Source organism: Dufourea novaeangliae, unplaced genomic scaffold, assembly GCF_001272555.1.
Source record: "Dufourea novaeangliae isolate 0120121106 unplaced genomic scaffold, ASM127255v1 scaffold76, whole genome shotgun sequence".
In the NCBI taxonomy this organism is placed as follows: domain Eukaryota; kingdom Metazoa; phylum Arthropoda; class Insecta; order Hymenoptera; family Halictidae; genus Dufourea; species Dufourea novaeangliae.
The window spans coordinates 737,090-749,328 of NW_015373950.1; the positions used below are offsets into that span (position 1 = coordinate 737,090).

Consider the following 12,239-nt stretch of genomic DNA (forward strand, 5'->3'; position numbering starts at 1 on the left):
ATATAAAAAGCGAATGATTTTATAGAAATTCGCAGTAATGTTTCCTGTTGAATTGTATTTTTGTTTCTTTTTTAAATAAATGTTATATTTATTTTTTGAAACCGATGTGTACGCTTTCTTTATTTAATCCCAAAATCCTACCAAACCGAAATTTTTCATTGGTATGGAATAACAATAAGAATTAATTAAAAAACATGGTGACTTTATAAAAATTTCAGCCAGTGTATTCAAAAAACCTAATACGTTGGTGATACACAGTCCCTGGCCAAGAAATTAGGGCCACCTAAAATTTTCCAAATTTTTCGCGGTAATCGTAGAATTACAAAACCAGAACATATTTTAATAATAATTTTGATTAAATAAACGAACCTACATATATATTGCATATATACATATTAATATTTTGTGTTCCCCCCTTTGCTTTTTTTACAGCATGCATTCATTCCGGCACACTCCTTATGCATGGTTTTATCGTACCTATTATTTTGGGATGGTTTTTCCAAATATTCAGATTTTTTTTAAATCATCTACTGTGGTGAGAGGTGATGCGTATGCAAGGTTTTTAAGTAAACTCTGGACGTTTTCAATAAACTCGCAAATGTAAAAAATAATAAGTCATTACATACAATAACATTTAAATTATGAATATGTATGTATGTAATATATATGTACATACTTTGATAGTTAATAAAAATTATTATTAACCCCTTGCCTTACGATTTTTGGACGGCTGTACTTTTAAGCATTACTTTATCGTTAATAGTTTCCTAGGTACAAAAGGAATTTTATTCTTAGGGCAAGTGTATTATTTACTCTAAATCTTAAATATTAATACCAATGAAACAGAATTTCACTTCGACTCAAAGAAAATGAATGGTATACATGTTTATTAAATCCAGTTTGAAATTGTCATCACGTGTCTGACTCGATGTTATAAAGCAAGGCAAGGGGTTAAGCTACATTCTGCCATTTTAATTCTGCGATTCCTGCGAAAATTTTGGAAAATTATGGGTGGCCCCAATTGTTTAACCAGAGATTGTATTTTACGTTTTGCCGACACTATACATTATTCTAAACCTATGTATTCTGCAGATTTCGATAAACTCTGGCATACCTGCAATACTTTGGAACATCAATGCAACGTACCATCACGTACGTACATACGACAGAGAAAAAGGGTACAGATAAGGAAGCCAAGAAGTGTCATTACAGGCGACATTACACACGGTACATACGTCGGAATGATCGTTTCAATAATCGTGTTACATCGTGCATCACGAAGCTCAAATCAAACCGGTACGTTTTGATTTGTTCGTCGTGCACGGTCGGACATTCGTGGAATTAATTTACATGTGCGTGAGGCGCGCACCGACGCGGCACGAATTATTTCAGTGTCACAACCGGAAATAATAATCGTTGCCATATCTGGGAAGCGTGATTGAATTTCATCATCGAACTTGTTCTATGCTTGCCGTACACGATTTTGAACACGCGAAGCACAGAAGTGAAGCACTAAAGATATGTAGGGGAAAGGTTCCTAAAACGATCCCTTTAAGGCGTAATTTATATAAAAAATACAAATGCTCATTATTTAAATAAAAATAAAGTAGTTTTTGTAAATTAGTCTATTTATCTTATCATTGGCTTAAATAAAATTTAGCTAGGTAATCAATTATATTTTTTATTCACATTTCTTTGAAGGCATACTTAAGAATCATTTTGTAATGTATGTGTATAAAATGATCCCCGGGGATCATTTTATACCTATTGATAGTAAATACGACGAACATTAAAAAGCATTTCAGTTATTACATTTTATTTAAATAAAAACAGCTTCGACGCGTTGTTTTTCTTTCATACTGATAGGGCATTGTTCTAACCAGAGATGGGCAAACTCATTATCTAGATAAAAAGTTTTGAATAACGAATAAAAGATAAAGAAAAGTATTTCGTCATTTCTAATTGTGTAAACGAAGAAATTTCAATTTTTATAAAAAAATAATACTTCTTTATGAATGAATCGACATTTGTCGAACCATTATTTAATCTCATTAACTGTTTAAAGCTCAGAACGACACCCTTAGATACTACTGGTTTTCACTGTGTATTATTCGAATGAAATTCTGCCCAACTCTGGTTGTAACTAAAACAAAAAACAAAAATATAGCATATGGGTAAAATGACTCCTGGGATCATTTTATCCTACTAGAGAGGGATCATATGACCCCAAACATCCAACTCACATTCAGTGGTTGAATATAACATCAACTTATTACATGCGGTAACGAAACATTAATTAACTTATTATTGAATTGTGATTACATCCGCGCAAGAAGCAGCTGTCACATTAAACCGTTTATGACAAAAGTTACACAACATTGAAAAAGACCTTATCTTAGATAAATGGCAGTAATTTTTAATTTTTCTTGTGGACAACACACAGAGCACTGATATTCACATGGCACTTCGAGCAACGACTAGTGACGTGCGGGGAGAACTATTGTAGAACGACATTACGATATAGGACCACTAATAACCACAGAGCAGCCAGGAATCATTTTACCCCGAGGGATCGTTTTAGACACCTTTCCCTATACAGGACGTCCCGCGTAAGTGTCGCCAAAAGCTTTCAAGACTTCCCTTGAACTTTAGGAAAAAAATTGTGTGAAACAAAAGTTACACTATAGTCAAGTGTACATCACTTTCGAAAATCAGAGTTTTTTTTATTCACATTGTTTTCGGAAAAATAGATGTTGCCTTTTATTGTTTAAATGAAACCATGGGATTTTTTAAATATTTTTCATGAGAACGAATCGTAACTAATCCAACGACTATAAATATGTTAAGGAAAAAAATATAAATAATGTAAAAGAAATTCTGGGAAGTTTTGAAACGTAGTGGTACATCAAGGCATTCGCTTCAGAAACAATCGAACGCTGAAAAGTATTATACAAAAATGGACCACGACGTTACATAACTTCAGTTGATTTGTTTTACGTTATTTATGTTTTTTTTTGTAACATAGAGTTGATGCACCAGTAAATGAACACGTATCAGTGTATGATTGTTCGAAGGCTCCTCGATACAGACGAGAGGTCCCCAGGTGTAACGCTGACTATTTATTGAGGTTTAGCACAGTGATACAGTTTGGAATTCTCAAGCAAATGATATTTGTTGTAGCTGTATGTGGCCATTAGTTTATGAAATATTACATTTTCAGTGCCGAGGAGCCTTCGAACACTCATCGAGGATTTACTGTATGTATACGAAACGAGTATATTCAGTTATTAAAATAAGCAAATCATTAAATATTGATTTTTTTCAATTTCTTGACCATATTCAAACAAATATTTATTTACTTAATATTGTTCATTCACTGGTGAAACCTGTATTTTTCCTATTTAATTTAATTAATTGCATTTTTCCAAGTTATCAAATTGAAATCTATATGTTATAAAAATTTATAGATATTCAAAAATCTCATTTTCATGTGCTTAATATTTATTAATATGTACTATTATCACTTAAAATTCAACTTTAATAGTTGCAAAATCTCTTTATTCATTCAATCAGTGCGTTCACCTTATTTAAAATATTTAAAAAAATGCTGTAGTTTCATTGAAAAAACAAAAGGTAACAACAATATCCCCGAAATAAATGCAGATAAATATACTCTAATTTATGAAAGATGTGCATACTTAAATATATGTAGTTCAAATTTACTTTAACAAAATTTTTTATAAAGTGTGAGGAACGTTTTGAAATTTCGTGACGACAATATGTGCGACATCTTGTGTATATATATCGTGGTATTAAAATAATGCGTTTATTAAGACGTTCACTTGGAAAATTCGGACGGTTGAGACAATATTATGCATTAACTCCATCTATTTAAGTTTTGTTTGTTTTCGTATTAATGGTGTAATTTCTAATGTAACTATGTACATGTTAACTCTTGTATTTATTACGCGAGTGATTTGCCACTAATTGTATTTAAAAGACTGCCAACGAGACTGTTCAAAAGCTGATTGTTTCATCGCGTAATTCAATAGCGCTGGTTACCGGTGACCATCATGACGGCCACCACGTCAAACACAAGGGGATTGCGATTCTCCCACGGTACAATCTAGATCACGGTTACGATAGATCATTTAACGAGCCAATAAAAATTATATTAATAAGTGTATGTAAGTAACAAAATTTGGGAATCAATATTAACAAGATGTTATCTCTTGCGTGACATACAGTGGGTGACAAAAGTATTCGTACACTCTTTAAAACGAAACAACTTTTTTAAAATTGGTCCAATGACTTGAGTTCTTTTGTAACGTTAGAGACATTAGATTAGTAAATGATCTGTAAAAATAATTTGAGAAAGTTGCAATTGGTTGGAATCGCGAAGAAAATTGGAAAGGTCGTTTTTTACAACTTTTTAATCTGAGGCTATAATGAAAATGTAATAAATACATATCAAACATTTATATTAGTTATATACATACTGAAACGTTCATTAAAATCGGTTAATACAGAAACGAGTAACAGGCATCGAAAGATGTAAGAATCTTTAGATGTATTACAGTTGTAGGTCAAAAGTCACAAAAAAACTGCGATTTTCAACATTTTTAATCGTTTGTATCTCATAACAACGTTATCCGATTTTGATGAAATTTTCAAAATGTATATAACTAACATAAATCTTCGATATGTATTTATTAAATTGTCATTATAGCCTCAGATAAAAAATTGTAAAAAACGACCTGTACTGTTTTCGTCACGATTCCAACCAATTGCAACTTTTTCAACTTTTATTTACACATCATTTAGTAAACTAATGTCTCTAACTTCACAAAAGAGCTCAAGTCATTTGGACTAATTTTAAAAAAGTTGTTCCGTCTTCAAGGGTGTACGAATACTTTTGACACCCACTTGTATGTACATTCAAAACGCAACGAAGACACAAAGAGGAATGGTCATTTTCGGCCCAAATATTATCCATATAAACTGACAATTCTCCTTTTCGTCAATGAAATTCGTTTATGAAACAAGAACTGAAGCAAAAGAAGTAAAGAAATCTAACGATGTTGTATACAAGTATCTCTAATCTTATAGTAATTTTAAACAGAAGTGCAAATATTAATTAAATATCAGTGGTTTCGAAATTTGCGGAACTATAAGCAACCATACATCTCCTAAACTCTAAACGATTATGGCACCATAAAAAAAACGTCTGCGTCATATTTAGCAAAAGAAGGAAGCGAATAAATTTCACTAATCTCGGAATAAACTATAATCGATGTGTTATGAATTCAACCATTAAATGACAGAAGATGCTACGTAAAAATCGGGAAGAAAGAAAAACTTGTTTACCATAGATCGCGAAGAGGAAAGGATGGGTTTCTGCAATTTCGTCTGACTAAATGCTCGCTCCCAAATTAAGCGGTAATCCACGGGACTGTGATCATCGTTTATTACGAATAAAGAGTTACATCCAGTGACCTTGTTACTGCCCACAGAATGATGATTAACGTTGAGTACTATTACGTACGAGTCGTGTTTAATGCAACCTTTAATAAATCCATATTACAGGCAGATTTAGTAACGGCGTTTTTGTTCGTTGAACAAGTGGATTGGAACATGTATAGATTAAAGGGAGTTAGATACCGAGGGAGCCGCTGGATGACATAATAAGATTAGCAATAACGAGTAGATGTTATCACAGCGTTGTATATTATTTTCAATTAATTACATTGATACGAACTTGTAGTCACAAAATCATGGAAATGTTTTATTACCAGCAACTCTGCGTTTCACTTGAAATTATGAATAATACAAACGAATAGTTAGATAAATTTATTATGACTGATTTGAAGTAAATGTCTGATTAAGTATTTTATATATTAAATGGAGAAGAAAAATGTATAATTGCATTAACACCAACAGTCTATGTAATTGTTATACATATATTACGGTTTGGAGTTATTAGATGTACCAGAAATAACCAACTATTCTTTTAGCGAATTTTAATATTTATTTTTAAGCAATATACAAATTATCATTCTCGGTTTCATACATTGAATTTAAACTATATTGTCGTCGTATCAAGACAAAAGTGAGACATTTATTGGTACCAAATAAATTATAATGTTTGTTTCTTTCAGTAAATGTGAAGAATATTTTGTTTAAACTTTCAGGTGTGTTCTTGATACCTTACTTCTTGATACTTATAGTCTGTGGAGTACCATTGTTATATATGGAACTTAGTATTGGACAATTTACTCGACGAGGACCGATCGGTGCTCTCGGTCAGATTTGTCCCTTATTTAAAGGTACGAAAAATACTAATAAAACACCCCGGTACAAGTACAATAATTTGGTATTCACAGAATTGTTATCAAGTTTCTATAACTGACATTCTACTGTACTTTTTTCAACGTTTTATTGCAAAGCTGGATTTATTATAATTGTTCATTTTAATGTCATATCTAGAGTGCGGATGTTATTTTTATATCTCTGTATCGTTTATTATATTATTCATTTATTATTTATTATATCTCCCAATTTGCAAACCATAGTAAAATAACGATGTTAATAATGTTTAATACCATGTATATATTATTGTTAACGTTTGGAAGCCTTTCTGGTACAGCACATCAAAATTCTATCTACTTTTAATTTTTTCATGTACATACTGGTATACAAGATTTTTGATCTGCATTAAATTCCGCAGTCCAGTTATATCAGTAAAAGGAACTCGCAGCGTTTTTTTGTTGGAATTGATTATTATTTCTTTAAACAGGGGCCGGCTTATCGTCGGTAGTAATATCATTTTTGATGTCGACCTACCATAATGTGATAATAGCCTACGCTATATACTATTTCTTTGCGGCGTTCAGAGCAAAACAGCCATGGTCCGACTGTGACAACTCGTGGAACTCTCTGGCCTGCTGGTTACCCACCTACAGTGTCACTGACAATCGTACCCGTCCGAATGCTTCGAGAACACCATCCGAAGAATTTTTCGAGTAAATTATTTTTTTTTTCACAACTACAGACCTAATTATCGATTTCATATCATACCATGGATGAAAAGATCGTTTCATTTAGTGGAGAATGAATCGTAACCTTACGACAAGACTGTGGATTTTATGCATTTATACACATCGAATATCCAATCCTCTGAAATTCAATATACAGTAAAAAGTTTCTAAAAGTTCATTCAGGTTTTCTTTTTATTTCGAACCTACTAAAACCTAGACCTGGGCAAATTGTATTTGAAATGAAAATAAGGAATAACTATTTGAAATAAAGTATTTTGGAACTTTATTTTCAATACTGTTATTTGAAAATAAAAATATTATCGATATATTGAACTAATAGCAATTTCAAATAATGAATTATTTTGTTAGTTTCGTTTTTCAAATTTGGCAAAAGTAATAATACTAAAAATAATATGCAACGAAAAGATATTATTTTAAGAAATTTTTACAGTAATTTTCTGTAAGCAGAACCCGCTGTTCAAAAAACTCATCCGTGAGATATTTTTGCTTGGGCTCATCTAATATTGTCACGAAAGAAAATTATCATTCCACAGGTGTGAAACAAAAAAAGGGATGTTACTCTTCAGAAAAATGTCGATAAACCAAACTCAGACCTAGTCACCTGATATAATTTCGAAGAAGAATTTCACAATTGTTTCTAAGAATTATTTCAAATGATTAGAAAATAATATAACATGTCATTTGAAATTATATTAATATAATTATGAAATGAAATGACATGTTATTTGAAGTAATATTTCAAATAATGTCATTTCAGAAGTGCCCAGGTCTACTAGAACCCTTAACAAGGTACATAATTTTTTTTTCGTCCAATTTTGAAAAATTAGTCCATAGATTATGCACATTTTCATAAACATTCGTAGTCAACTTGTCACTGATGTTGATGCAAATATTGATTTTCATGAAGTGTTAGTCATTTGAATAGAGGGTTTTGTCAGGTTTCAAATAAAATAACAATCTTATTAAAATTTACTAAACGTTTTCCTATACCGAGTTCAAACAATAGTGTATAGTATGCTATAAATGTATAGTCCGCAGTTTACTTACGACTATTTAATATATTTCAATCGATAACAAAGAAATTTTTCAACAAATAATAAACTAAAATACATTCAAACTTAACCTTGTGAAAACCTTTAACGCTTTATTTAATTAAAGATTGAATTGATTTGAAAATTCCTCTCGAGTCTTGCTTTCGAGAATATAACTCTTAGTAAATTTGTCAGACTGAACCCTCTACTGCCCAGTATAACTTTGAAGTCACATACAGTCTGTTTCACAAGAGCGTTGGACGATATCTGGAAAAAGAATTGATATTTTTTAAAAATTCAGAAACAGGCTTATAGTAATCTGAAACACTACAACGCAATTACCTAATATAATACATAATCCCCTTCATTTTCAAATATAGCCTCTATGCTTTTGCTCAAGTTTTCCGCATACCCTTCAGGGAATGTCCTTCATATTTGTTTAATTTGGCGGCATAGCTTCTTCAAAGTAAATACAGGCCTTCCTCGAAGCTTAAGCTTGATAATGCTGGCAAACATTCTCAATTGGATTAACATCTGATGATTGTGAAGGCCAGTGTAGTGTTTGGATACCATTTTCCAGAAAGTGCACAGCCGGCTACAGTTTTTTGGATCATTGACTTCTTGTAACACCCGAAATGAATTATCTTCACCAAACCACTCTCTAGTAGACATCAATAGACCTTTTTGTTTTAAAAAAATTCAACATTTTTACAGAATTTTTTCAAATTTTAAAATGGTTTTGTCCTCCCTATAACTTGTCATACGTGCTTTCCCTCTCGTTTCAAAATTATCAACATTCTTTGAAGCCCTGTACCAATTCACCCACTTCCTTACGACTTTTGCATGTAACGAGCTGCCGCCGTTAAGAAGATCAAATTTGGATGCGTGCAAAGAAACACTGCTTCAAACCGTTTGACGCACGCTACACTCATTTTGAAATTGGAATGTTTACAATGACAAAAGAAGCCGAACTGGCAGATTCTGAATGACGCGTCGCAGTGTTTTAGATGTACTGTAAGCTTGTTTTTGAATTTTTTTTAAAATATCGATTATTTTTCGAGATATCGTTCCAAAGCTCTTGTAAAACAGACTCTATATCAGTCTTACCTTTATCAAGCAAATGGTAATCGCTATATTTCCCCATAGTTGATCATAGTAACTTAACACTTACAATATAGTTATTTATTTGCAAATGCCCTACAGCACAGTCTATCCACAAACTTCCAACCCTATTTTAAAATGAAAATATTAAAACCTTCAAAATTGAAAAACAAAAATCTTCAAAATTGAAAAACAAAAATCATCAAAATTAAAAATTTCAGTTCTATGCATTGAACTGGTACGTAGTAAAAAGTATATACAGCTGAAAACGACTTTTCGAACAATAAAAACTCATTTTAATTGAGAAAGGGTTCAAGGTAGTTCTACAACAACTTATGCTATTGTATGCCCGTTTCTGTAGTCACGGAGCTATTTGAAAGAATTTCATTTCGAGTTATGAAAATATTTTTGTCGGTTGATTCAGCAATAAGGTACTTCAAATCAGCAAGGGCATCGAAGAGTCTGGAGCGCTGAGATGGGAGCTCGTCGCCTGTCTAATCACTGCCTGGATTCTAGTGTACTTCTCCGTATGGAAATCCATAAAATCGTCGGCGCAAGTCCGCTACATTACCGCGACCCTGCCGTTCGTTTTAATCGTCGTGTTCCTAACACGGTCTCTCACCCTTGAAGGCGCCAACAAGGGTCTGCAATTCTTCTTTCATCCACGATGGGAGCTGCTCGGCGATGCAAAGGTATAGCCTAGATTTCGATTATTTTGATCTGCCGTTTCATTTGTAACCACGTTACCTTACTCGAGTTTTAACATTCGAACACTCCATTAACACGTTATTTTAATTAAGGGGTTATGCCTACCTATAAATATTGAAAAAATTGAATTTTGGGTTTTAATATTTTCTTACAGTACATCATTTTAGAAATATTGTGTGAAATTTTGAAGCTGAACCGACCAACATTGGTGGAGTTACGCCCGTTTAAAATATACGGCTTTGAAAGTTTCTGAGCAGATATAATGTGGTAGAATCCCTTTCTAGGGGTGCGTGAGTCATGAATACTATGCCCCAATGCAATTTATGGTTGTGTTAGTAAATACACAAAGCTATATGAAGCCGTAATACTAAAAATAACTATATGTAACAAATTTGCATTGATTCGGTTGTAAACCTGACTTGAAAATTTAAACGTGTTTTTCTCAAAACCACATTTTCCAAATCGGTGACCAAAATATCTTGAGAACCGCTGCACCGAATGATTCAGCTTTGATGGACTCATTCTATACATAAAAATCTAGTCCCTGATCGGGGCTTTTTGTATTTCATTGCGTAGTTTTTATTTAATAGATAAAAAATGAACGATTTTTTTGGCGAAACTCGATACTTCGATATTGAACAGCCGCCAATTTGGCGTAAATTAATTTTTCAGGATAATGAACGATCGGACACTAGATAATTTAATATATTAACTAAATTTGCTCGGATTTTTTATTTTAGATAAACGAATTCGAAGTTACAGTGGTCACCGCAAAACGCCTAAAATAAAAACGCCGCCGGGAGATCGCTGATATTTCCCCTATTTATTCAGATTTTGCATCGAAGAAATTACTATAAGCACTTTAAAATGTGCACTTTCGAATACAATGACGTATGTTTAAAAAAATCTTCAAGTTTTTTAAAAATAAATTCCGAAAGTAGATGTCTTTTTTCGAGCTCGCAGGTAGGCATAACCCATTATCGTATTAGGTTGTATAATAAGTTCGTTCGAGTTAATGATGATAAACGGAATCATCCCTGCGTGAGTCTGCCGGCTTAGCTCCCGCGGTAGTCAACGGAGCTCAGCCGGCATACTCGCATTCTGATTGGTCGGGGTTTTTCGTTAATGTCTCGTTAACAAAGCCTCGTAGAACTTTTTCACCAAGGAAAAGGTTGTTTCAAATCACCTAAGGAATCACACCTTTCAAGGACTTATAACTACATCGAGACACCCTGTATATTTATGTGTTATTGTCAACTAATAAGGTACTAATTACTTTGATTTCCATTGTGCATTAGGTGTGGATCAACGCAGCCGCTCAGATCTTCAATTCGGTCGGCATAGCGTTCGGTTCGATGATATGTTTCGCCAGCTACAACAAATTCCACAACACGATCTTGGTGGATAGCGTCGCGGTTTCGCTTATAAACGCGTTCAGCAGTTTGCTCGTCGGGATATTCTCGTTCGCCACCATCGGTAATATCGCTGTCGAACAAAATATGTCCGTCGAGGCCGTTTTAACGGATGGTAAGTAATACTCGCAGCTTTTACTTTATCAATTAGGCGTGTGCGAATACTCGAATTTCGAGTCAAATACGGTAAGTCCGGGAGAGATGGACCAGTGGTAGAGACGGACAAAAATCGTAGGAGAAAAGTGTCTAAAACGATACCCTATGGTTATTAGTGGTACCATATCGTAATGTCGTTCTACAATAGTTCTCCCCGCACGTCACTAGTCGTTGCTCGAAGTGCCATGTGAATATCAGTGCTCTGTGTGTTGTCCAGAAGAAAAATTTAAAATTACTGCAATTTATCTAAGATAAGGTCGTTTTCAATGTTGTGTAATTTTTGTCATAAACGGTTTAATGTGACAGCTGCTTCTTGCGCGGATTTAACCACAATTCAATAATAAGTTAATTAATGTTTCGTTAGCGCATGTAATAAGTTGATGTTATCTTCGATCACTGAATGTGAGTTGGGTATTTGGGGACATATGATCCCTCTCTAATAGGATAAAATAATCCCATAATAACTGAAATGCTTTTTAATGTTCGTCGTATTTACTATCAGTAGGTGGATTACAAAATGATCCTAAAGTATGCCTTCAAAGAATTGTGAATAAAAAATATAATTGATCACGTAGCTAAATTTTACTTAAGCCAATGATAACATAGATAGACTAACTTACAAAAACTACGTTACTTTTATTTAAAGAATGAGCATTTGTATTTTTTATATAAATTACGCCTTAAGGGGATCGTTTTAGACACCTTTCCCCTATTTCTCAAACTATACGTCAAAGACGCGACCTGTTAGTATTGTTTTGTTTTAATGGAAGTTA

The 12,239-nt window shown here is 33.0% G+C and overlaps 1 protein-coding gene across 1 annotated transcript in view; it reads left to right on the forward strand.

The window, feature by feature from the left end:
* Positions 1-12,239, forward strand: part of LOC107186146 (sodium- and chloride-dependent GABA transporter ine-like) — a 47,639-nt gene that overhangs the window by 29,740 nt on the left and 5,660 nt on the right. Inside the window, exons 4-7 of the mRNA XM_015573958.1 lie at positions 6,192-6,326; positions 6,797-7,022; positions 9,615-9,882; positions 11,197-11,425. Of these exons, the coding sequence (XP_015429444.1) occupies positions 6,192-6,326; positions 6,797-7,022; positions 9,615-9,882; positions 11,197-11,425 (858 nt within the window). The remainder of the gene's footprint in view (positions 1-6,191; positions 6,327-6,796; positions 7,023-9,614; positions 9,883-11,196; positions 11,426-12,239) is intronic.